The sequence below is a fragment of the Dermacentor silvarum genome, chromosome 4 (assembly GCF_013339745.2).
Source record: "Dermacentor silvarum isolate Dsil-2018 chromosome 4, BIME_Dsil_1.4, whole genome shotgun sequence".
Taxonomy (NCBI): Eukaryota; Metazoa; Arthropoda; class Arachnida; order Ixodida; family Ixodidae; genus Dermacentor; species Dermacentor silvarum.
Genome location: NC_051157.2, coordinates 49,195,488 through 49,221,654, shown reverse-complemented (window position 1 = coordinate 49,221,654; position 26,167 = coordinate 49,195,488). Strand labels below are relative to the sequence as shown.

Sequence of the window (26,167 nt, the reverse complement as noted above, 5' to 3'; positions counted from 1 at the left end):
GGGCCGGTTGGAAAGCATAATATCATTTAAATAAATGCGGAGACCGATTAATTACTGTACTTGGCAATATCTCCACCAGTAAATGACGAACGACGAAAACAAGAACGAAAGCAGGAACAACTGCTACTGCCGAGTGTTCGAAGTTGCCAGCGATGTTTCAGCTCATATTTGAACATTCTTGTAGACTCTGCTACCTGTGCCCCCGATGAAAAGAGGTGGCATGCATTATCCTGTCAAATGCTTGAAGGTACGAAAACGAGTCTGCGGACTACTATAAGTTTTATCGCAATTATTTATTTATTAATATTGTGAAAGCTCTACACTTTCTTCGTCTGGGCGAACACAAGGTTTGGCGTCACCAAATAAAGGGCACCATAGAATATTTATATTTGCGGTATTGTGTAGTATAAAAATGAGAAATGTGACTACTTAAGGACTTCGTGCCCCATCGTCACGGCGCTGATCCGTGGGGAGTGACAGTTGTGGGACCTGAAATCAGCGCCTTTTTTTACAGCGAACGCTGTTATGGGCTCATCCCAGTAGCCGTTTCGGTTGGCGATGTTGTCCGCCGCCGCCGCCGCCGCCGCCGGTGTATCGTCAGGCTCCTACGCCCTACGGGAGATTGGCCAAGAAATGGTTGGATCGTCTTGTGGAAGAAGAAAAAGATTAAGGGGATGTATAAAAATGCTAGAATGAAAAATATGTATGGCACACCTGATTAAATCAAGCAGCCTAGGTGACTGTTTGTCGCCGCCCCGTTTCAAAGGGGATTCCTGTATATCATCTTCATCACCATCATCATCAACAGCATCCCATCGTGCCACGGGTTAGGGGATGTGACATGTGCGATTCGTAGTCTCGATACCTGTGTTTACTCTTCGGTACACTTTATGGCGCCGCCTCGCAAGGTACGAACATCTGCTGAAGAAGCGAATCGCAGAGCTACGCGCTCGTCTGCAATCAGGCAACATCGGGCTCAGCAGACCGCTGTGCAGAGAGCAGTACAAGCCGCAGCTCTCCATCGGCGCCGGGCGGACAGTTCGTTTTCGTGAAACGATGAAAAGAGACTTCACCGCGAAGACACTCTAATGTGTGCTGCCGAAAATGGAGCTCCTATCGAGCCGTTCTTCTAGCTTACGCCGTGACTGTTCTGGTTGTGTCGCGCGGGCCTGTGATTTTTTTAGCTGGTGGTTGAAATGATTATCCACAAGCTTAAACTTGCGGAAAATCTTGTAGACTTGTAGATTGTGAACAAGGCTCCCGCGCTGGTGCCGAAACATCCTTCAATTTTTCGCAAAATAAGTTTCCTTCGTCGGTGACCCTTTTTTGATCATGCCTTTTACCGACCAGAGGTGACTACGTCAAACCCTGGATTTCAAGCTTAGACTTGTGTCTTATTGTTTTTGCTGTTCTCATACCAGGGGCGTGATGAATACAGGGCGAAACCATTCTTCTAACGAACAAAAATGTAGGGCGCACGACCAGGACACATAAATAAGTACAGGGACAAAGCAGTGGGTTCGTAGGACAGATCAGTTTTCACGTGACTATTTCTTTGCCCGTGTTCCTGATCTGTTCCTTTATTCCATCTTAACGTGTGCCAACTAGACCAACTGATCGCGTATTTGTCGACGTACTTGGCCAAAGGTACTGGCTTGACCGTGAATTAAACTTCTCGTCTGCCTTGTTTTTTTTTATGTTCTTTCAGGTGGAGATCCCTTCATATGCTGACTTGCCTGGCAAGTCTGTTTTGGCATGCTGCACTGGGTACCACAGTTGGTCCCGCTCTTCTTCACAACAACGTTGCTTCCTTCCGTCATGAGCGTCACCATGTGAGATTCATGTTATTACGTAGACAATAGTATCATTATATTTGCGCCTACCACTCAGTCTGCCTGGAAATGAGGGAGACGGGGACATTAAAAAGTCAGAGAGTGAGAGAGCAGATAGAGAGCAGATAGAGAGAGAGAAGCATTTTATTTTGCTTGCTCTATTGTGGATCTTTCTTTTTTTTCTTCATTTTTTAAGTGTGGCGAAAAGATACCGCTTTTAGAAAAGAATGGTTTAGCAAACGCTATGTGATGGAAATTGCTATGCACTTTCGGGTACTTACAGTGTGAAACCCCGAAATCGAAAGCTAAATGCCCTTTACGAGATAGACAGAAAAACGGCACAGCCTCCCATGCTTTCCTGCCATCTGGCGGAGATGCCACCAACCATTTCCGGAGAATTTCACGGAGAGAAAACCTCCGTGAAAGAGGGAGTATTTGGGCGGTAGTTTTAGGTTATTTTGTTACATAAGCAATGTTAACTAAACAAAGGAACCAACAGAGATACAAAAATACAAATGAAGGAATACTAACAATTCTGTATGTATTATGTAATTGTGCTTCTTTTTGTCCTGGTCCCTTTGCGCAGTTATCATTCTTTGAACGTGTGCGTCAATTTTCCCGTGCCGCATCATTTACTTGCACTGTATAAGTTTTGCTGTGGTTGTGTTCCGTGTGATATGTTCGGTTTATGTGCTAGGATGGAGTGGCAAGACTGATGCGAGAGGTTTTTTCCATTTCCTTAGGGCTTACAACATCGGCAGGTCCAATAAACAGACCAACAAGAATGTGTCATTACTGCTGGACAGTCTCTTGCAAGGTTACAACCATCATGTTAGGCCAGGAAGAGTCGGTGAGTTTTGCATTGCATGACGTACCGAATCATGAAAAGAACTATCCTATATATTTGAAAAAGGACAAGTGAACAGTGTGTTCAATTGAAAACTGGGAACAGAGAGCGTGAACGAAGTGCAACAACTATATATGTGTAAAAAGCAACAGTGGTATATAGAGGTGAAAATGAATACACGTGTTTTGCACAAGCATCTTTTTTTTTATCCTTGCACTGAAATAAGTGTAAAACGGGGTTAGCTAACCTTGAACTGACAAGCCGACAATTCCGTTGTTGCTCTTACTGTGAGGGAGCCACCGTTTTTTATTGACGTGATAGAAAAGAAGGTCTTGGCGCCCGATTGCAGCGTCGGCTACACCTAATCTAAAAATAAGCTAGTGCAGTATACACAGCTGGAGTAGAAGAATGAAACTGTAGCTGTAAATGCACAGGCAATGCCACTGCAGCACAACAGTCGAAACAACACAACATAATGAAACTCTCGAAGCAATGTTACAAAGAAGGCTTCATACCCTTTAGATTTGGAAGAGGTAGTTACTATACCGCGTAAGGGAGTTGCGAACATTTGTAATGTTTGCAATACGGTGCAATCACTGGCATGTTCACTCTCTTTGTACTTGCCGCCCTCTCGGGAAAGCGCATGACGGCTGCAATATCACGGCAAAGAGCCATTGCTTCGGTTTAACGTCACTGTTATGGCAGCATCCTTAATGCCTCTAGCTCCGCGTTCCCACAGGAGCAACTTTAGTTCCGAAATGCCAGTGTTTCTCCTGACCACTCTGTTTTCTGTGACGGCGTTTTTTTCTCTCTCCTATCTACAAAAAGCAAGTTCTTTGTCAGGCCTTTCGAAGTGCTCAAATTTTTCGTTGCTTGTTTCGCAGCTGCGTAACACCGCAACATCTGACCGAGCTACTTACGTATGTTGCTCTTTCCTTTAACCTCGCACCAAGAATTCTTACAGGCCTGTGTGCGGGGCAGTTACTCGGAACTGGTACGGTGGAAGGATCGCCTGGGGCAGTTACTCCAAACGCAACAACGGTATAAACGATCCGGGAAGTAGGGATGGGCAGGGGGAGAGTTGGCGGGAACGGTCATATTTCTCTACTTGACAAATACTGCGCGCGTCGAGACGTCCCCGGCGGCGTTGGTCATTTCGGCGAGGGGAAGCCTTCGAAAGAAACGAAACATACCTGGGAAAGAGTCGAGCCGTAAATTATCGCCCGCAACAGGGGTGTGATAGTCTGGCCTGGGGTAAGGGCTATGTGGACCAGTACTGATAGCTACGCCAGAGCGTTGGGAATGAGGAAAAAATAAGGAAGAAGCAAGTATTAAAGGCGAAAGAATGAGGCAGTGCATTTGGATGGGCTCTGCAGAATTCTCAGCATCCACTGGAGCGAAAAAAAAACAAGCAAAACTGATGTGAGAAGAAGGCAAACGAATTCCGGTGACAAGACGGCAAGCATTAAACTCCTATTAAAGGAACGCCGTTGGTTGAAAAATACGGGGGGTGCATCGATATGTTGAAAGTTTTAGCGCGACGATTTCTCGATCGCGTTCGTGGTACGCGCGGCATATATTTAGGCGAAATCGTGTTCGACGCGGAGGCATTCCAAAATCAGGTTTTCCAATTTATTCAACACATTATTGGGGTCATCTTCTGGGTTGGGGAAAGAAGCCGTTCTAGGGAACAGCTGCTGCCGAAAGAAGGTCGTCAGATCGAAGCCCCAAAGGCCGATCGGGGTCTCTTGTTTTCCATAACGCTCATTTTCGCCTTCCTTTTCTTTAATGCTTGCCATTGCGTAAGAAATGTGTGAACAGTGCTGATATCTTAAGAAAAATGTTGTCCAAAATATTGTAGCCTCAAGTGTGAACACGTGAAAAGAAAGAAAGAAAAAAAAAAGAAGAAACGTTTCGAAAGAACGAAGTATTTTGTTACATTGTATTTTGCTTACAGTAAGCTAGGGTGGCAGCCAGTCATCGATAATTCGTCTAACTTTCGCATTCCCCCTTAGTCGCAGTTGAGGGCTGTTTACACCGCTTTACGACTAAGGATTGCTAAGTAAATATCCCGAGGGGTTCTATTAATTTAAAGCGTCTTATGTTAAGTTAAAGTGTCGAATGTAATAAACTTACACACGCATAGACACAAACACACAGGCGCGCACATATACATCCCAGAGAGAAAGAAAAGGCGTAAGAAAGTGCTGAGTTTACGAATGCACTGTCAGGGATGCTATAATTATAGCGTAAGGATGTGCGGAATTTGGGTTTCATAATTTAATGTAAGTTGTTTGCGATGCCTGTTTTCCCTGAGCATTACGGCTTCTTGACGTGACTACGTCATGCCTGCACGAAATGACTTGTGTTCTATTTAAACTTACTGAAGAGAGAGAGAGAGAGATTCAACTTTAATGGTGCCAGCAATTCACGAGGGCGGATGCAGCCTCCCTCTGCCTAGCAGACGGCCGAGATCCCCTGGGTCTCAGCGGCTGCCTCGGCTAGCTGGACGGCCCAGACCTGGTCTTGCTGGTCTGAGCTGAGCAGCAGGGTCTCCCACTGCTGCCGGTTTTGAATTTTGCGGCCCTCGAAAGGAGCCGCCTTCGAGCATGCCCATAGAATATGTGGCAGATCCGCCCTACATTTACATAATTTGCATTGATCGTTTTGCCCTGGATAGAATCTGCTGCAGAAACTTACTGAAGCTATGATTGCTTTATAAACAACTGTGTTTTGCGACCTGTAAATTTCCTATATATATCAACTGAAGTATTTGTAATTGGAGTGAATGCTGTAAATGTGGGAGTGAAGGATTTGCTGTTCAAGAGCGTAAACTGATTATGCGATGAGTGACTCCGTAGCCGAACTACCTTGCGCTCACCTGAATGTGTATTTTGCTGGTTCTCTTTTTAGACGCGCCAACGGATGTGTATATTGATATTGAAGTACGCAGCATGGGACCGGTGTCTGAAGTTGATATGGTGAGATACACACCGATAGTTACTGTTTCGTACTTTATAAGAACAAAAAAAAAAAGAAGAAAGAAAGAGGAAGTGAGAGTGAGATCTCTGTTATCAGATACGTTTTCGAATAGTCCTTCAGCATGTTTTAGAGTAAGAGAATGCCTATCAGCTAGGTATCTCGTTGGCGTCATGTAAAAGGCTTAAACCAGGTTGAAGTAAAGCTCTGATAAAGTGAAAGTAACATCAGTAAAACTTGTTTTGACCCCGGTGAAAATATCTTATGAAAGTATTCACAGAAGATCATGCCTTAAGGAATAAGTTTTGAACAGAGCAATGGTGAAACACTCAGGAATTTATGTGGAGTCAGTAGAAAGAAAGCAGCATTTCCAGTTTCCGATGTCGCGCGTTGCTTAACAGGGCGTAAGTCGCAACTAACATACAGCCATACTGTCCACGCTGTTGCGTTAGGTTCACCTTGAAAGCAATTCTTTGTACCTCTTGCCGTTGCTCTTAAGCACACTTTCCTGAAGGTGACTGTTTACTCCGGTTCGCTACCAGACGTATTCGATGGACTGCTATTTTCGGCAAAGCTGGATAGACCGCCGGCTGGCATTCCGCGGATCCATGCCGTCTATGACCCTGTCCATATCCATGCTACAGAAGATATGGCGACCGGACACGTCGTTCCTGAACGGCAAGCACTCTTACCTGCACACAATCACTCAGCCCAACAAGTTCGTCCGCCTGGCACAGGACGGCACAGTGCTCTACTCGTCAAGGTATATGCGTCGCGAGTGCTCGATTCGTAAACGTTTCATGCGCACCTGTCGCGGCAAAACAATTGCGGACGATGATATGAGAAACTTTTTTTTTATTAGACTCAGAGTAGTTGTATTGGGGGTGGGGGGTATTCTGTAAGAGTCCACCTAATGGACTGTACATTTCGGCCGCTGCTGAGTGGCTGGAGCTGCATGAGTGAGGAGGAGGCCCCCAGTCAGTCTCCTCGCTCGTACAGTTGCAGTCAATCAGCGAAAGCCGAAATGGACTTTGTCGAAAATCTTTGTCGTCAGTGACTTACTTTTTATTAGCCGTGTTTGAGGCGATGGTATTGGCCTGTAGACGGCACCTGACACTCATCTTCTCTGACATGATAATGGTGCACAAAAGGGCGCAAATGTTAAACGCTATCTTAGGAAAAAATACAGCGATATGAGTTCTAAAGTTCCCAGACAAAACAAATGTTCTTGGACGGTCCACAAATTACAAATGTTTTTGGGCAAGCGCTGCCCCCCCCCCCCCCCCCCCCTCCAAAAAAAAAAAAAAGGTGCCTCATGAGTGCCACTATCCAAACATGTATATAAGGCTGGAGAAGAGCATAGGCAAAATAATCATGGAAATACAAAAACACAAAATCAAGGACTTCCTAGCGAAGTTGACTAGGATTTCCCAGAGTCATGGCTCGGTGTCCTGTCGGGGAGCGATTCAATAGAGTAGAACTGACTTCCAAAGATACCGAATGTTTTCTGTGGAGGCAAAGGAGTGCTGTGTTGTGGAAGTGGATTATTTTACCCGGTGTCATAATTCGCTTACCAGTTTATCATTGTGGGGTGGCCGGTGATGTTGAGGCAGAAAGATGGACTAGTTGCTATGGGCAGTTTGATATCCTTCCAGTGCTGAAAAAAACGGGAACACAGAACACAAACCGAACATAACGCACACTGAACAGCCTCCATGCTATCTGCTTCATGTTGCGTGTTCCCCATTTTTTCGGCGCTGCAAATATATCGAGACCGGTGATACGCATACTTGTTGCTGGCATTTCCAGTTTTGCTAGAATGAATAAATCAATCAAGCCAACGGTTAATGAAGCCAACGTAAGCATAATGATATTGGAGTCCCTTTTAGCTTAGGGCATTGTTACATTTATGTTTTTTTTGTCATACATGCAAGGTAACAGTAAACCAAAACAAAATACAGGAAAAGACAACATGCTAGCGATGTCAATCAAAACCAGAGGCTCAGTATGTCGCTTGCGCTGTTCAACCAGTTTTATCATGGTGGTCTCGTTCCTTTAGGTGTTAAGGTCTACGTGGGCGTAACTGCGTAGAGGTGTAGTGACAGATACGAGTGTGAGATGTCTGGATCAAGCGCATCATTTAGTGACAGTAAAATAGTGAAACGTTTCCTCCGGGAAAATGGCTGGTGAGGAGTGTATATACATCCGACCACAAAACTTTTCAGTGCACAAAATTGTCGAAAGAAGAAAATTAGACACTGCGTCCACCGAGAAATTAAATATATGAATGTATATGCTTAGGGTTTGACAATGTTCGCGTGGTATGTTACTTTTATAGCAGTTAAAAATGGGGTCTGACGTGGTGTTACTTTCAATGCAAGCTAAAAGAAAGCAAAAAAAAAAAAAAAAAAAAAAACACGGGCGCTTTGTCTACTTTTGAAAGTAACTGATGCTTCCGGTGCTTCGAGTAAGACCCCACTTAAGCTTAGTATGTTCAGAGAGCGGTGGCAAAGTTGGAAATGATTTTAACGAGGCATAACGGGAGAGGTGTCATTACGCTGAACTCACAAGGCGCCCGGGGCCGTATTCTGAAACGTTCCACTTCGGGGAAATTTCTTTTTTCGCTTTCAGGCGCGCGCTGATTGGCTGGTTGAGCAAAATTGAATGACGTCGGGCTCAACCATCCAATCAGCTCATCTAATTTTCCTAAAACAGCCAATCATCGCACGCCTGAAAGCGAAAAAGAAATTTCTCCGAAGTGGAACGTTTCAGAATACGGCCCCTGAATAGTTAAAGGCTGAGAAAACGACTACGTTTCAAGAATAAGCTTCTTTAAGTTTTTTTTTACCAAGCTCGAGTTGTCAGTGGCGGTTGCTCTCATACTATGAATCAGCAAGGCGGGAAGAGAAAAGAAGAAGTGTTAAAACATTATCAATGACGCCAAATCCCAAAGTGGGAAGAAACGATTAATGGGAGCACCGTTTCTCAATTGGCTCTTGTGACGGACCAGGCTCGAATGCCTAATGATTCGGGGCCAGACGGACGCTCTGGTATTCGACGCGTCGACGGTTTCTCTAGACGCCTTTTGTGCCACAGCCAAGGAGAAAACAAACAAGCAGAACGGGTGAATAAGTAAGTGCTCGCACCGAGACGTGCATCTTGCTTAGCTATACATCTATCTCAAGGGTGCCGTGAAGTGGCGCAATTCAGCTCTTGGCTTTCAAAAGGCAAACTCTAACGGCGCATTAAGCCATTTATAGCTGCAGAAAGGGAGAGAGAGAAAGCCCCGCCCCTTGTGTTTATTGCCAGCCAAGGCATGAAGACAAAGGGCGCCTTGAACTAGTCGTAAATCTTACCATGACACGTGGTTATACAATGTTTTTAAATCATGCATCAGTGCGCTCTCCGCTGCGGTGAAACGGAATGAGCGGCAGTGATATTCTGGAAGCCGTAGCGATTGCTCACGCTCTAATGTAATCACGCATTTTCATTTCACAAGAGAGACGACACGTTCTTTTTTTTTTTTTTGCTCGTAAAGAATGGCACTTAGCATCGAATGCAAATGTATCTGGAAGACACGACTCAGAGCACTGTTTTTTATGCAGAACGCTGACAACCAGGAAGAAGGAGGCGCAAAAACTTCAATAAAAACAAGCACCAAAAAGCACATTATTTGCGTTTCATGTGCGTGGCTTTCTCGTTTTTCTAATTTCTTATATCGTTTCTGCAACTTCTACGAAGCCATACGCGTGTGCCCTAGATAAGCGTTTTAGATAAGTTATCCTGGTTTTGACCCCGTATGGCTGCCTACTCGTCTGCATTTTGTGTGATAGTGATTGCGCAGCGCTAAAGACAAATAAAGCATTCTGACTGTAGTGTTGTTCAATTTTCTCCACTAAAAGGCTGACTGTGAGTGCGAGCTGTCCCATGAATTTGGAGAAGTTCCCCATGGACACCCAACGCTGTCCTCTTCGCATTGGAAGCTGTGAGTAGACTGACTGCAACCCTGCTGCGTCAAGCCATTATGATGTGTATCTACGCCCGTGCTAATTATGAGTTTCTCACCGTTACTTGTAGCAAAAAAGTGCAAAAAGTTCAGGACAAATGTAGCTAACAATGTTGTACGAATCCAAGCTGTAATGATGAAAAAGAGCTGTCAACAATTTTGCCTTTAGGAGACACCTGTCGCTGAGATGTAAGTGCCATAAAAAATCAGAGATTTTGTTAACAATGACAAGAAAGTACAGTCTGTTCAGCAGTTTAAACAGGCCTGCATTTATTGGCCGCATGTGGAATTTAGCCTCGCCGTCGTCTCATGAAGCTCTAGCCAAGTTCTGAAAATATCGGCACGTCTCGCGGGAAATAAAATACGGCTGAAAGTAGCTGTCAAGAAATGTAATTGTTGAAAATGTCTTTGAGTAAGTTTTTGATTGTTTGTACGCTAACTATGGCATTTTTTTTCAATAGCTGGGTATCCTGCAAAGGAGGTGATGTTTCGCTGGAATCCGAAACGACGAGTGGTGATTGCGTCGGATATGAAATTGAACCAGTTCGACCTTGTTCGAACGCCAACTGATAATCAGAGCGATTATTCCAGGAAAGGTAAGAAGGATCAAGCGAGACAGTGGAGCATTTTGAAAAATGAAAAATAGACTATTGCCCACTTGGTGACGTTATTTCTGAAACCCTTTATTTTTAGTGTGAGTTTTAGTACGTTCATTCTTGGAGCTTATGTAAACGGGCCTGCGCAATGAATTATTATAAGGAAAAAAAAAAGGTGAGGTGGTTTCACAGAGAACAAAACCGCCGACACATCATGAGTTGGATTTTGCGCCTTGATATAGGTCTGCGTGCTAAATATCTTGTGCTGATATCTTGCGTGCTAAATATTTTGCTCGGGGAGAACGCCCAGTCCATATCTAAACACGCTCTGCCGACGGCACAACAGTTGTGTCCCGGCGCCAGCAGTCACAACACACAAACCACGTGTCTATTTGTATTTTATGCAAACGCTTTTAAAATAGAATGAAGCCTTTCAGTTTACTCTAGCGAGAAGACGGAACGCACGGATGCGTTTCAGATGTCAGGTCAACACCAGCACGTGTAGACAACTCTATGCTTCGGTGAAAGCAGCAGTCATCTTTTTTTTTACCACTGACGGCTTCAACTGCCATCCCATGTTCTGAGTAGAAAACACCATAGGTAGGCCGACAAAAAAAGTGTTGGTGCTTGCTTTCGGTATGCACAGCAAAATGATCAAAATAACGAGAAACACTGTATTCGCGAAAACTTTTCATTGTTATAGACAAGAAGGAAAAGAGGGCACTGACCGAATCCTGCACGTATCCGACGATTGAAAAACTAAATTTAGAACCTGCCAACGCCTGTCGAGTTCTCTCCTTACTCAGCTTCTTTCTACTCGTGAGTGGAACCATGTGGCAGAGACGTGTAACGTGTTAGCGAAAAAAAAAAAAATCGCGAAAATGCTAGGCTCTCACCTATGTGTCAGTCGAGAATGCGACTTTAAAGATGAGTTGCATTACCCCGCGGCTCGTCCGCGACTTCTGTTTTCGCAGAAGGGCCATTCGCCATGCTACTGGTGAGCTTCCAGCTGAAGCGTCACATGGGCTACTTCCTGATCGAGGTGTACGCACCCTGCACGCTGCTGGTGGTGCTCTCCTGGGTGTCCTTCTGGATCAACCGCGAGGCCACAGCCGACAGGATTGCCCTCGGTAAACACAGACGCTGCAACGACTCACTTTTTAGAGCGCAGCTCTACGGCGCCCGTTCCTGCGTCGAGCGTCAGCGTCGGCGTAACCGAGCGTTCGTGCGTAGCGAAGGATGAAAGAGCGAACGCAGCGTGTACAACGTCGCGCGAAAGTTTTAGTATCGCCAAACGTGATCGGAAAATACATGCCCAGCTCGCGACTTTATCTCCACAGGAGTAGCTTAAGTTCTTCGGCTGTGACATTGTAAATTGAACCTTTTTCAGCCTACATTCCCGGACATTGCTGACTGTGGCTGCTGATGCTGTTGTCTTGCTAAATAGCTCGTTCACCTCGGTCTCCCAGCACAACATCCCGATGCCCTATTAATTATGCCCCTATCTCTTTAATGCGAATAGCTCTCGGGGCATACCGTGACAGGTTTCCTCTATCTAACCGAGTGGCGTCATACCAAGAGGCGAAAGCTGCGAAATTGTGAAGACGATCGCCTTGGGGACGGGTCCATCGGAACGAAAGTAGGTCACCGGTGGAGGAAGGTTACACCGGTGTGTCCGAAGGATCCAGGAGTTGCTGATGTGTTAGGCCACTGCCTAAAAGGAGCAGCAGGGACGAGGCCAGTGGCGCCACATAGGTGTTGGCGCTGTGTCATGTTTCTCCGTGCCTTCGCTAACGGCTGCGGGCGCGTTCGTCGTCCACTACGAAATGCACTTTGAGACGCACATGCTTTCGTGCCAGAGCTGCGAGTCGTCCGAAGGTCTGTATTCTGTGGTCGGTTGTGGGGCTGAGTGACGTTTCTTCGTCGCCTGGGCTGACGGTTGCGGGGCGCCTTCTCGCTGAAGTCCTCTACGCGTCTGCTACATAACAGTCGTATGTGTGTAAATAAAATTTAGTTGCGTGTCAGCGCTTGTCTCGTGGCCTCCTTCGTCTTTGTGTGTTTTCTGTTTCTGCTGCTGTTAAAAATGCAAATATACACGTCTGTTGTCGTGATGCACCGTTGCGTCTTGCCGGCTCACCACAGTTTCTCTTAGACCGACTATCACAGCGCATGGGATCTCCATGATTTTAAGGCAGATGGTCAGATGAGTATCTGTCATCCATGAAGTAAACGAGTTTCTCGAAAGCACAGATGCGCAGTTCTTTTCAAGCCATCATCGTCCCGTTGTTGTCATGCCGTCTTTGTCATGCTGCTGCCGTTGTAGCACAGTCATCATGTCTATCGTCGTCATTGCATCGTCAGTCGCGATGCCGCCGTCCTCGCCACTCTGTCGTGCCGTCTATGTGTTGACGGTAATTTGTGCCGCCGTCATTAAACTCTGTTGTCAACGTCGGCAGTATACGTCGGACGTTTTGCTAGCGTGTCCATTTGCTTTCTGAGGTCCGCCGAAGCTATTCGCTTAATTTGACAATCATCTGCGATGTTTACTGCCTAAATGTTTTTAGAGCACAGCTCCTAGGTACCCGTTCTATCGCGGCGAGCGTCGGCATTGTCTCTCGTAATCGAGCGAACGAGCGCAGCGGCAGATGAAAGACGGCCATAGCAAAGAGAGCGCGAGGAGGAAAGCGGAGGTGGAGGGTATGTCGAAAGTGGGAGAAGAAAAGTGTAGTGCCGCGCAAGAAGAGCTTTGCGTAGACGATGGCTACGAGATGGCGCCAGAGTAGCGCGCGTCATCTGTATGGAAACAAAGTGCTGCGTGAGTGGAGGTCTGTCTGCGGCGGCTGCTGTGAATCGAGCCCACGCGTCACCCATGCGCGACCTCTCACGATCTCCCCGTTTGCAACGTGCCGCACGAGGCAGATTGTCCGCTCTAGTCAATATATCGTGAAATGAAAACACGTATACAGCAGCGCTCAAATTTCGCATCAGGGAGTATCGTAATCGTCGGTGAATTTTCTTGTCGCTCAAAAGTGCAATGTAACAAGGCCTGAGTAAGGAGTGAAAGTGAATAAACCTTGTGAATAGAATTGCGTATTTTTTGCTTACAAGAACGTAAAATTAACTAATGCGTGTTGTGCTGGCTTGTGTAGTAGCTAACACTTGGGATCATAATACATCTTGTCCCTTCACTCCAACTCATGTTTAGAGCATTCCGAAACAGAAGAACCTTATTGCTGTGACAGTTAACAGCTTCAGCTCGCTTCCTTGAATACGCAAAGAACTCGTTACAACGACGCTTGATAGTGATTTCCTGCGACTTTTTCAATGGCTTATGTTACTCTTGTGTTTCGTAACAGGTGTGACCACCATCCTTACAATGACTTTCCTCGCACTGGAGAGCAGAAATGATTTGCCAAAAGTACCTTACTGCACTGCCCTGGATTACTACGTGGCTATCGGCTTTGGTTTTGTCTTCGCCACCATTGTCGAATTCGCTGTCGTCCATTATTTCACGAAGGTAAGTTTGCTTGGAAGAATGACAGCGCTGAGTCTCCTGAAATACACACACACAAAAAAAAAGTTATGGTTGATCCCTCTTTCATAGGATTCGGTAGAACATGAAAGTGAAACGCGCTTTCACAGAAGTTGTTCCAAGTTTGCTTCGTGAATTCACTGCCCACTGCAGGAAAAAGCGCACGATTTGCGGGCCGTAGACAGTCTTGCAGGTTTGCTTGGCGCTCGGCGTCCTGTTGGCGAGTGGCGTCCAGCTGCCGAGTCGCTTCGGCGATGGAACGAGCATTTTGGTTCGACTCCGTGGTGTCTTGGGCAGCCAGTTCATTTGCAACACACTCAGCTTTAGGAATGCGAGTGGCAGAGTTCGCAGCGTGCGCCGCGATTGCGCGAAGGTGTTTTGCTTCACGCTGGCGTGACCCTCGCCGGACCAAAGCGAGATTCGCCCGTCGACGCCGTGGCCGTTCTACGCCGCTTAGCGCAGCAGTTTTCGTAGTTGTTGCCGTCGCAAGCGAAGCAGTATGCGGCGTGTAAGCACTGCTGGAGCACGTAGAAGCTGCACCCCGTAGGCGACCAGGTGCCACAGGCTAATCCGACGCGAAAGACAAACCATGTGCGGAAAGTGCTAACACCATGCTATACCGCGTTGGAGCCTCCACTGCGCGGTGACTACCGTAGCGCTCTCCGTCGGCGCTGGTTACTGTCACGATGCAGTAGTTCGCTTCACGGCTTCTAGATGGCGGTGCCATCCATGTAAACATAAGTCCAAGGTGTCCTTAGCTATCGCCTAAGAGACGCGAAGGCGAAAGCCTTGTAAAGCCTACTGTAATTCCTCTTGTATTCCTCCTGAAACGTTCATAATTCACCATAGGCCACTTTAATCCACCCTAACCTATGTTAATCTTTAATCGTCTTTCATTCACCTAATCCACCTTAATAAACCGTAATCCAGCCTAATTCTCCTTAATACACCTCGATCCAACTTAATCACCCTAATCCACGTTAATCCACTTGCATCCACCCTATTGCTACTTCATCATCATCATCATCATCATCAGCCTATATTTATGTCCACTGCAGGACGAAGGCCTCTCCCTGCGATCTCCAATTACCCCTGTCTTGCGCTTGCGTATTCCAACTTGCGCCTGCGAATTTCCTAACCTCATCATCCCACCTGACTTTATGCCGTCCTCGACTGCGCTTCCCTTCTCTTGGTATCCATTCTGTAACCCTAATGGTCCACCGGTTATCCATCCTACGCATTACATGGCCTGCCCAGCTCCATTTCTTCCGCTTAATGTCAACTAGAATATCGTCCACCTCCGTTTGTTCTCTGATCCACACCGCTCTCTTCCTGTCTCTTAACGTTACTCCTAAGATTTTTCGTTCCATTGCTCTTTGTGCGGTCCTTAACTTGTTCTCGAGCTTCTTTGTTAACCTCCAAGTTTCTGCCCCGTATGTTAGCACCGGTAGAATGCAATGATTGTACACTTTTCTTTTCAACGACAGTGGTAAGCTCCCAGTTAGGATTTGGCAATGCCTGCCGTATGCACTCCAACCCAATTTTATTCTTCTGTAAATTTCTTTCTCATGATCAGGGTCCCCTGTGAGTAATTGACCTAGATAAACATATTCCTTTACAGACTCTAGAGGCTGACTGGCGATCCTGAATTCTTGTTCCCTTGCCAGGCTATTGAACATTATCTTTGTCTTCTGCATATTCATCTTCAACCCAGTTCTTGCACTTTCTCGATGAAGGTCCTCAATTATTTGTTGTAATTCCTCTCCATTGTTGCTCAATAGGACAATGTCATCTGCAAACCGAAGGTTGCTGAGATATTCGCCATCGATCCTCACTCCTAATCCTTCCCAGTCTAAGAGCTTGAATACTTCTTCTAAGCATGCAGTGAATAGCATTGGGGAGATTGTGTCTCCTTGCCTGACCCCTTTCTTGATAGGTATCTTTCTACTTTTCTTGTGGAGAACCAAGGTAGCTGTGGAATCCTTGTAGATATTTGCCAAGATATTCACGTATGCCTCCTCCACTCCTTGATTACGCAATGCCTCTATGACTCCTGATATCTCTACTGAATCGAATGCCTTTTCATAATCTATGAAAGCCATATAGAGAGGTTGATTGTACTCCGCAGATTTCTCGATTACCTGATTGATGGCATGGATATGGTCCATCGTAGAATATCCCTTCCTGAAGCCAGCCTGTTCTCTTGGTTGACTGAAGTCAAGTGTTGTCCTGATTCTATTGGAAATTATCTTGGTGAATATTTTATACAATATTGAAAGCAAGCTAATGGGTCTGTAATTCTTCAATTCTTTAACGTCTCCCTTCTTATGGATAAGTATAATGTTGGCGTTCTTCCAGCTCTCTGGTACACTTGAAGTTGTGAGGCATTGCGTATAAAGGGCCGCAAGCTTTTCAAGCATGATATCTCCTCCATCTTTGATTAAATCTACTGTTATTCCATCTTCTCCAGGCGCTTTCCCCTGGTCATGTCTTTCAAGGCCCTTCTAACTTCATCGCTAGTTATAGAAGGAGCTTCTGTATCCGGTTCATCAGTATTTCGAATGGAAGTAGCTTGGCTGTTTTGGCTACTGTACAGATCAGTATAGATTTCTTCTGCTGCTTTTACTATGTCATCGAAATTGCTGATGATATTACCATGCTTATCTTTCAGTGCATACATCCTGCCTTGTCCTATGCCTAGTTTTCTTCTTACTGATTTCATGCTGCGTCCATATTTTACGGCTTCCTCAATTTTTCCCACGTTATAATTTCGAATATCCCTTACTTTGTTCTTGTTGATCAGTTTTGACAGTTCAGCGAATTCTATCTCATCTCTTGAGTTGGACACTTTCATGTTTTGTCGTTTCTTTATTAGGTGGGAGAGCTTCCCTACAGGTTGCTTTGGTGCCTTACCTCCCACTTCAATTGCTGCTTCTGAGATCAGCCTAGTTACGGTTTCACATTAGCTCTATGTTATCTTCATCTTCCCGTTCTAAAGCTACTCTATGCTTATTCCGCTTATTCCACCCTAATCGTTCTTTATCCACTCGAATTCACCTTAATCTACCCTAATCCTCCTTAATACACCTTAATCAACCTCAGATCACCCTAATACACATTAATTCACAATAATACTCCTGAATCCACCCTAATCCCCCTTAATTTATCCTAATCCACCTTAATCCACCGTAATATACCTTAATCGACCTTAATTTATCCTAATACTCCTCATCATCATCATCATCATCATCAGCACACATTTATGTCCACTGCAAGACGAAGGCAGTGGACATAAATGATTCAATAATCAGCTTGCGATCTCCAATTAGCCCTGTCTTGCTCTAGCTGATTCGAACTTGCACCTGAAAATTTCCTAACTTCATCACCCCACCTAGTTTTCTGCACTTCCCTTCTCTTGCTATCGATTCTGTAACTCTAATGGTCCATCGGTTATCCATCCTACACATTACATGGCCTGCCCAGCTCCATTTTTTCTCTTAATGTCAATTAGAATATCGGCTATCGCCATTTGCTCTCTGATCCACACTGTTCTCTTCCTGTCTCTTAATGTTAGGCTCCTTAATACTCCTTAGTACACCTTAATCCATTATATTTGACCTTAATCCACCCTAATACACATTATACCCCTTAATCGACCGTAATGCACCCTAATCTTGCTTAATCAACCTTAATTCACCTCAATAGACTTTAATTAATCTTAATTCACCTTAATTAACCTTAATCCACTCTAATCCTACTTAATACAGCTTAATCCTCCTCAATCGACCTGAATTGACTTTAATCCACCCTAATCTACATTAATGCACCATAATATACCTTAATACTCTCTAATCCATTTTAATCCACCCTAATCCTCATTTATACACCTTAATCAACCTTTATCAACCTTAATCCACCTTAATCCACCTTAATCGATGGTAAATCACCCTAATACACCTTACTCCACCCTGATCCAATCACTAATCTACCATCAATTAACTTGTCACATCTGTTCTGTACCTGACAATGCTACCTTGAAACAGATCTAAAGCTTTCGCCTTAAAACTTATTTTACTTGTTGGCGCCGAACGTCACATCCGTTACATCCTGTAAAGGAAGTTCATTGCTGACCCCGGCATAAAACACTCTCGTGTTAAAAAATGTCGCAGTTTCGTCAGAAAAGCGAAGCATCAATTGCGATAGCAAATTAGTATAGAGCTATTCGGAGTAGAGATAGTAATTTTATCGGCTGCATAAACTTGGACACATTCGCTTACTAATGGATTTAACAAGCGTGGTGTCAGCGCGCACAAGCAAACACGAATAGATCACACTGAATGACCGCAGACGACGACTGTCAAAACGCTGGCAGCGTTTGACAGTCGGCGTTTACCAGCGGGCGAAGGTTCGTATGGTCTATCCCTTCAACGGAAACTGAGCGGCGAATGCACAGCGCATACAAAGGTCAGAGCCGTGTGGAGATAACAGACGGTGCGGGTGACCGCCACAGCCGCGGGCAAAGTACGAGCGCAGTTGTTGGCAGAGTAAAAGCTGCACCCCCTCCCTTCCGCGCTGCCTTCCCGCTTTCTTGCTTTCGCGTGGGAGATTGAGTGGCAAGTTCCCCTTACGCCCGGTTGCGAGATACGCCTTTGATGCTGGAGCACAGCGTCGCCCCGCTTCACTCCCTCCCATACCCCTACGGCCTTTCGAGCGACGGTCGCGTCTGCTTTCGGCCGCGCGTTCGCTCTCCGTGATAGAGCGCGTCCCTCGCGCGCTTTCGCTCGCGCATGCGGCGCACGGCGACGATTTTATTGCCCTTGGACTTTATACGGAACCTCACGGCGACGGCGGCGACGACGGCAAAAATCCGGTTGAAGTGTCCATATAAATGCTATCGCAATAAAAACTTAAGGTACGCTTAAGCTTCGCCTTGAAGAGTGGAACGCGATAGCGTTATTGAACACTGTTGACGCCGACACCGACACCGTATTTTCTGCGACATGGGGCCCGATCAAAATTTAGAAAGGCTCGGTTTTCAACATTCCCCTCAATGTTGCCTAGAACCAAAGTACAGCGAAACACCATCAGAATTGGAGGACGCCTAAGCTTCGCCTTTAATAGGGGAATGCGACAGCATTAAAAGATCCCTGGCTGCTTATCAGGCTTTTTTGTCGTATATTCAAATTACAATTTGACGCTATCACGTCTACATAGGTTGTAGCTAAGTCGTACTTTACAATTTTTCTGACAGATTTTACTATGAGAAATTCAATTTTGTTCACTAACGCCTTGCGCCAGCGGAGACGCCCGGTAGGGGTCGTTGGGGATGATGTGGTTCGGCAGGATTATTTCCGCCAGACGCCGATGCTTACGCCGACACCGATGCCGGATTTTCTGCGACACGGGGCCCTTAACGCTTTAGCGCTTAAAGTAAGGCTAGGAAGAACGGCTATCACTGTCAAGATATAGTTCTAGCTTTAGTTTGCACTGCCAGTTTATTGTTTTACTTTTACTGCGCGAGCAATTATATGGACACTCCAAGCGCATTTCTGCCGTCGCCGTGAGGTTGCGTAAAAAGGCCAACGGCAACAAAATCGTCACCGTGCGCTCTTTTTGTGCGAGGGAAAGCGTACGAGGGTGAGCTGACAATCGCGGCTCAATGTAGCGCATGCGAGGCAGGAAGGTAGGCTGGAAGCGCACGGCCTTCTTTCGCGTGCGAGGCACGGGGGCGAGGCGACGGAAAGGGGGGGGGGGGAGGGAGTGCGTTCTGCTCCGTCGGCTGCTGCTCACAGCACGGCCGCGCGGGCGCCGTATCTTGAAAGCGATCTGCGATGGGGACAAAGTGCATGCGCCGAGCGCCGGTAGCTTCGTGTGCGCTGTGCTTTCGACGTTTAGTTCGCGTTGAAGCGATACCAGAGACAGCGCGAAGGTCATTTTGCCCGCTGTTGCTGGCGCGCTTTTTTAATCTGGCGTTTTCCCATCGAGTTTCCGCGGTCATCGAGCGAGATGTGTTCATGTTTACCTGAGCGCGCGTGACACCGTGATTGTCTATTTAGTTAGTAAGCGAATGTTTACAAGTTTACACGGCCCAGTAAACTACTATCCTTGCTTCGTATAGCTCTCTACTAATTTGCTATTGCATTCGATGCTTCGCCTTTCGGGCGAAACTGCAACTTTCTTACACAGGCGTTCCAGAAGGTGGTCGTTCGCTATGATCTTTAGGTGAGCGTGCGGTCATGCTGTCCTGTACAAAGCAACGAATTTTGGACTAATCAAGAGGCTGAGGTACAGAAAGAAATATGATAGGGCGGGAAGATTAACCATGCGCAAATCCGGTTTGCTACTCTGCACGGAAGTGGGAGAAGGTGGACAGCGCAAAGGCGCAGCCGTATTTAATAGCCTAAATCTGCTTTCAGGGGTACCACCCGACTTAGTAATGGTGTAGAATACAGGGGACTTCTTTAAAGAAAATGGCGGACGAAGAACGGGTGTGATTGCAACATGCCTGTGAAGGAGGGGTTAGCATTTGTCGGAAGCAGCGACTATACACATGTGCACCAACATGTAGAAAAAACAATTGTAGAGTTAATGCCAAGTGAGGGAGAAAAGTTTATATTATTGCGATAGCAATTATATGGACACTCCAAGCGGATTTATGCCGTCGCCGTCGCCATGAGGTTCCGTATAAGTCCAAGGGCGATAACATCGTCGCCGCGCACCGAATGCTGTATGTGCGAGCGAAAGCGCATGAGGGACGCGCGCTTTCATAGAAAGCGACCGCACGGCGGAGAGCAAACGCGACGTCTTCCGTCGTGCGAAAGGCCGTGGGGGGATGTGAGGAAGGGAGGAGGGGGGGGCGACGTTGAGCTGCGGCACCAACTGCGTATCTTGCAACCGGACGCAAGGGGAACTGGCGACTCAATCACGCACGCGAAAGGAGGAAAGCGGGAAGGCAGCACGGTAGGGTGGGGTTGCGGCTTCTACTCTGCCAGCAAGTGCGTACTTTGTGCGGCTGTGGGCGGTCGCGCGCACCGTATCTTGAAAGCTATCTGCACACATCTACTACCTTTGTATGCGCTTTGCTTTCGCCGCTCAGTTTCCGTTGAAGCGATAGACCACACGAACCTTCGCTCGCTGCTGCCACCGCGCTTGCTCACGCCAGCGTTTTGACAGCGGTTGTCTGCAGTCATCGAGTGTGATGTATTAATATTTGCTTGTGCGCGCTGATACCATGCTTGGTAATGCAGTTAGTAAGCGAATGTGTCCAAGTTTATACAGCCGATAAAACTACTCTCCTTACTCCGTATAGCTATCTACTAATTTGCTATCGCAATTGATGCTTCCCCTTCTGGGCAAAACTGCGACTTTTTTATTGTTGATAGGTTCACATCACGTCTTAAGTTAGTTTCGGTGCGGTTATTGCACTGGAATACACAAGTTGCAGTCAACTTTACAAGAAAGAAACAACAGTCCAGAAAGCAGGTTAAAATCCTCAGTTCACAAATGGCCACAAACCACGTCTGTTTCTCCCAGAGACATGCTTTTTTTAATGTCATGTATCGATTGAGGTCATACGCTGACGTGCGCATCGCTCGCGAGAGTGCTCCTTGACGACGTCCTACTCGCCAAAAACACGGAAATATTTGACGATCAAATACCGTCGCTCACTGACCCACTGTCGCAGGTTGGAAGCGGAGAGTTCTATTACTGCCCGGAGATGGAAGCCGAACGCCTGAAAGCGTCATCGGAAGATAGCGGTGATGAAGAAAGCGGTAGCGACGAGCAGCAGCCTTTAGAGTCTGCGGCCTACAGGGAGGCTGGAGACCACTGCCAGAGGTTACATCCTAAGAAGATGATCGCGTTACCTAGCAACGTAAGTATTTGTTGCGTCGTGCATTGTCGATATATTAACGCCACATCGGCGGTAAAAGAAATTGAAAAAAAAGAGTGAGAAAACAGCACGATTACGAATAGCGCCTAAAATCACTTCACAATATCCTGTTTCCGGTCATGCACGAGTGAGCTTACTCTAGTATATGTCTGTAAGAAATTCTTCATTCCTCAGACGTTACTGCTTCATACATAACGCACTGTTTTGAAGCACAAAGATTACTAAAGAAATTGTTTCAGAACGGCACACACAGCAAGCTCGAGCATTCGAGCTCTGTGTGGCGTGTGTCCCGTTTTGAAATCATTTTCGTGCTACAGGGCAACACGCTTATCCTAAACAATGTGTAATGATCTGACTCCAATTGTAGCATTCCTTCCTACAGCGATGTGAGAACTCGTATTTCTAGAACGATGGAGAAAGAGTGCCGATGAACGCTGATCAATTGGATTAGCTTTCATTTCTTTGTGACTTTGAAAGGAAGAGCAGCATGAGAACTTCATGTTGACATGCCTCTATACTAAAAAAACAAAAAAACAAAAAAACCCGAATCATTATTGTACGAGGCGCTACCGCGAGGTGTTTTATTTTTGTTTGTTTTTAAAGTTTGTTTCCGAATGGCAGTAGTGATGTCAGCTGTAAAGGAGCCCACGTAACATAACTTGGCTCGGGGCTCTTCTTCTAGATGAGCGTTTGGAACAGACGCCGTGGCATTTGCTCATGTGTCGATCGAGCAATGTCGCGATGTCAGGGAAAATAGCAGGGACCGGTGTCGCTCCGCAATCTTTTTGAGAGCGACAGCTGTCGCAAACATATTATGCAGCGCTTCCCTTGCGCAAGCTGTCTATCCTTTCCTTGTCATGGTAGAATAGGCGCGACCACCAAAAGCACTGCGATTCGGTTTCCCAGACGGACGCGGTCAAACGGCAGAGCACAGTAATGCTACGTCTCGATCGTCTGCCGAGGCGTGTGCACTGATCCAATGACAATATCATGTGCACTATCCATGGATTCCTCCCGAGGATGGCACATGTTGCCGCTCCCTTCATATGTGACCGAAAGCCAGAAGTTCCCTTCATTTTTACTCTACCCGGTATCTATTGTGAAATGTTATCTGGTTCCTTCATAGTTGAAGTTTCTCGTAGAGAGAGAGCTAGAGAGAGATAGAGAAAACAAGGAGAGGAAAGGCAGGGAGGTCAACCAGACGAGCCTCCGGTTTGCTACCTTACACTGGGGGCAAGGCGAAGGGGAAATAGAAAGAGGAAATGAGGGAGAGAATGACAAAATGAGCACTGCGCGCAAGTTTCACGTAGCCAGCCCAATAAGTGCTGGTTGGTGAAAGAGAGCTTATTATCGCCGAGCGCAAGTTGAACTTTTAGTTTGTATATGTGGCAATTACTCCATCAGTGCTGGTACCTCATTGCGTCCTCGTTAGCATAATCGTGTGGGTAGCCTGTTAGTAGAGGAACTGGCTTGCGCCACCATCCTAGCGTCAACATATGCTTACTTGCGCTACAGGAAAGAGAGGATAGGAATATGGGAGTCAAAAGTGAGAAGAAAGGGAAAAAATTGGGAAACGACCCTAATCTTTGATTTAGGTGTAAAGGTAAAGATTTAGATAAAGTGACAGATTTTGTTGCTTACAGAAGGGAATTGAATGTAATTACAACACCACAGATTATGTTAGTGAGGAACACAAGTTGAATGTTACCAAAAGTGAAAATTCCAAATAGACAGAATTGCAGTCTAAGAACGAAGCATGCTAACGTAGGCTATTGCAACATTGCGTATAAAGAGTGAGGCTACATGACACCGTCTGCTGCAGCTGTTAAACGTTTAATGACAACGTAGATTTTTGATATAACGTAGATTCTCGATATAATGTATTTTTGGTGGCACAAATTTAACAGCGGGCACTTGAAGTGGCGAGTGACGAACCACATGCCTGTACAGGGAAAACCGGCCAGTCATCATTGTAGCCACATATGTACGGCCAGAAGCTAAATATCCGAAGAAATGGAACACACAGTTATCGAATCATGTACTTTGACTCGTTTCAGGCGTATTCGGGTCGATATTTCGTACGCTGGTATTGATTTGTACACCACAGAAGACGTCGAAAGAGAAGTCAGCAGAGGCACTGGTAAAGATGGGTCACTTGAAGCGCCAGCAGGTATTATGCCGAAACGACAATGTAGCCATTCACGAAACTGTTGGCAGGTACATAAATGTCCACCACGCTGGATGAAACGGGCAGCCCTCTGACGCAGGCTTTGAGGACAGATCGATGAAACGACAAAGAGTCCCCGCTAAACAGATGGGACATGGAAGAGGGCACGGTGTGTCTATACAGCTGTCAGACTGTCTCGGACAGATGCGGCGTAACACACAAGAGCCAGCCATCATTATTCGCCTGTAACAGCCCACGCGTCTCGCGCAATCGACGATCTTTTCCTCTCATTTTCTGAGATGCACTTTCGGGAACTGTAGGTCAAAAGCTTCTTTGTTCGCTATAGATTTTACTCGATGGTCGAGACTGGAAAATTGGAGGCAATAAGTTTCCTGCTACTTGATCTCAGCTTCGGGGACGAAAATTAACCTTACGCGCATACTACTGCGTAACGCCTCTGCGCGGGTTTGTCGTAGCCTTGTAGCATATCGCGAGCACGGCTTCTTCCATCAACGTCACCGCTTTTGTGTGGAGGTATTGTGCACGTAGATAGTAATGACAATGCTGATTGCGACACTTAAGACGTCAACTACGACTGAAGTTAAAAAAAAAGCGTGTGTGTGTGTGTGTGTGTGTGTGTGTGAGAGAGAGAGAGAGAGAGAGAGAGAGAGAGAGAGAGAGAGAGAAATGCTTTTGTGTAGCATGACACTGCTGCCCTCTTTCCAGAAAATAAAAAGGTAACCAATAGTCAGAATATCTGTGTGACAATCACATTGATGCCGGAACGCTCAAGCCAGCAGATAAGTCTGGTATAGCGGGTCATTTGAATAAAGGACTTGAGCACATTGGTTGAACCCAGTATTCACAAGGCGCCGTCACCACGGAAGCCGATTTCTCTAAACGCCAACGCTAGTGAGTCTACGCTACGCGGAAACGCTTTACTATATATGGTAACGCTAACATACGCACGCGTAAGGCTAAAGTATTCAAGCACTTTGTGCCGTCGTTCAGCCTAATGAACAGACGTCGTCGCTACCACTTCGTGCAGGCCATCTATTGCGCCGATGCTGAACGGCCCGAAGCCACCGTGGCCTTCGTCGGATCTCCCGACTCTACGCCTCCCAGTGACGCAGTAGCGGCCGGTTCGCTCAACGGCCGGCTGGAAGCTCCCGCATCTCAGCCCGCGTGCCCTACGCAGCGAGGGTCGATGAGGTACGGCTCGGGACGCAGCAGCAGCAGCAGGCGGAGGAGCGTGATGCAGCGAGACCACCGTCGTCAGAAGCGGCCCTCGATGATGGCGCGGCGCAGGATGTCCAGCCAGATCCAGGAACTTTGGATCAACAGCGTCAGCAAGGTCGACAGGGTCTCCAGGGTCGTCTTCCCGCTGGCGTTCATTGTGGTCAACACGGTGTACTGGCTCACGTACTTCCGAGACGATGAGGACAGCTGATGGCGTCGCGTCCGCGGGCGCGTCGCCCACGCAGTGGCACACTTGCACGCGTGCTTACTGCTCATTGAACTCGCGTGTCCAGTGATGGCGCGTGATACAGTGCGCCGATGATTGTTGATACTTTCGGCACGTTCTAGCTCGTTGGTTATGAGAAAGGGGTAAGCTGTAATTCAAGGGAAACGCTACAGAGACTGAGCTTCTACTTGTATGGCGCGTGGTCGTATGCTGGCTATTTGAAATCATATGGAGGCGAGTAAGCAAAGAACGAAAGTAGAAAAAAAAGTCAAACAAAAGCGCTAAAGAGCACTGAAGGTGGTTCAAGTCATTGTTTCGGAACTTTCGAGTCAAGTAAGGTCGTAGTATTATTATCGGACAGGAAACCTCGTATACGTAACTAAGGAAACGTGTGGCTCGTAAGGAGAATGCGCCTAACGCACCGTTGACACCGAGTGGCATCTGCCATCGCGACATGTCATGAACATTAGTGGATGGTACGTTCATTAGCTCGAGTTAGATCATCTGTAGATGCATGCATCTCATCACGTTTAAGCTCATGGTTTGTACAACATGAGAGCGTTGACTGAACTGTCCGCTGTTAATAAGGTTTGCTGTAGTTCGGTTCGGTTAACACTATCGGGGGGGGGGGGGGGGGGAGTACAGCTTTTGCCGTTGCAGAAATTGTGTTTTGCAAAAGCAGTGGCACAGTTTGATGCCTGATACATAAGGATATAGTAAATATTCCAGGTTCAGCAGCGCTTGCCTCTCTCTATAAGAATGACGCGTTCTATTATCTTGTTTTATCTTTCCTCCTCGACCGTCTATGCAATGTACCCCGCTTCGCAACACTAAAAGCAAACGTGCCACCTG

At 46.5% G+C, this 26,167-nt stretch overlaps 1 protein-coding gene across 1 annotated transcript; it reads left to right on the top strand.

The window, feature by feature from the left end:
- The first annotated feature begins 1,755 nt into the window (after positions 1–1,755).
- On the top strand, positions 1,756–25,300 carry LOC119448601 (gamma-aminobutyric acid receptor alpha-like). Its single transcript, XM_037711834.2, has 10 exons — positions 1,756–1,832; positions 2,576–2,682; positions 5,593–5,660; positions 6,201–6,421; positions 9,561–9,643; positions 10,126–10,260; positions 11,235–11,390; positions 13,617–13,777; positions 21,477–21,665; positions 24,899–25,300. Exons 1-10 carry the CDS (start codon positions 1,756–1,758, stop codon positions 25,298–25,300), a joined length of 1,599 nt encoding a protein of 532 aa, XP_037567762.2.
- The last annotated feature ends 867 nt before the right edge of the window (positions 25,301–26,167 follow it).

Excerpts from the sequence above, each read along its gene's own strand:
- LOC119448601 (XM_037711834.2), top strand. The coding sequence starts at position 1,756 with ATGCTGCACTGGGTACCACAGTTGGTCCCGCTCTTCTTCACAACAACG. Across the intron at positions 2,683-5,592 it reads TGTTAGGCCAGGAAGAGTCG|ACGCGCCAACGGATGTGTAT; the intron begins GTGAGTTTTGCA and ends TTCTCTTTTTAG. Across the intron at positions 11,391-13,616 it reads AGCCGACAGGATTGCCCTCG|GTGTGACCACCATCCTTACA; the intron begins GTAAACACAGAC and ends GTTTCGTAACAG.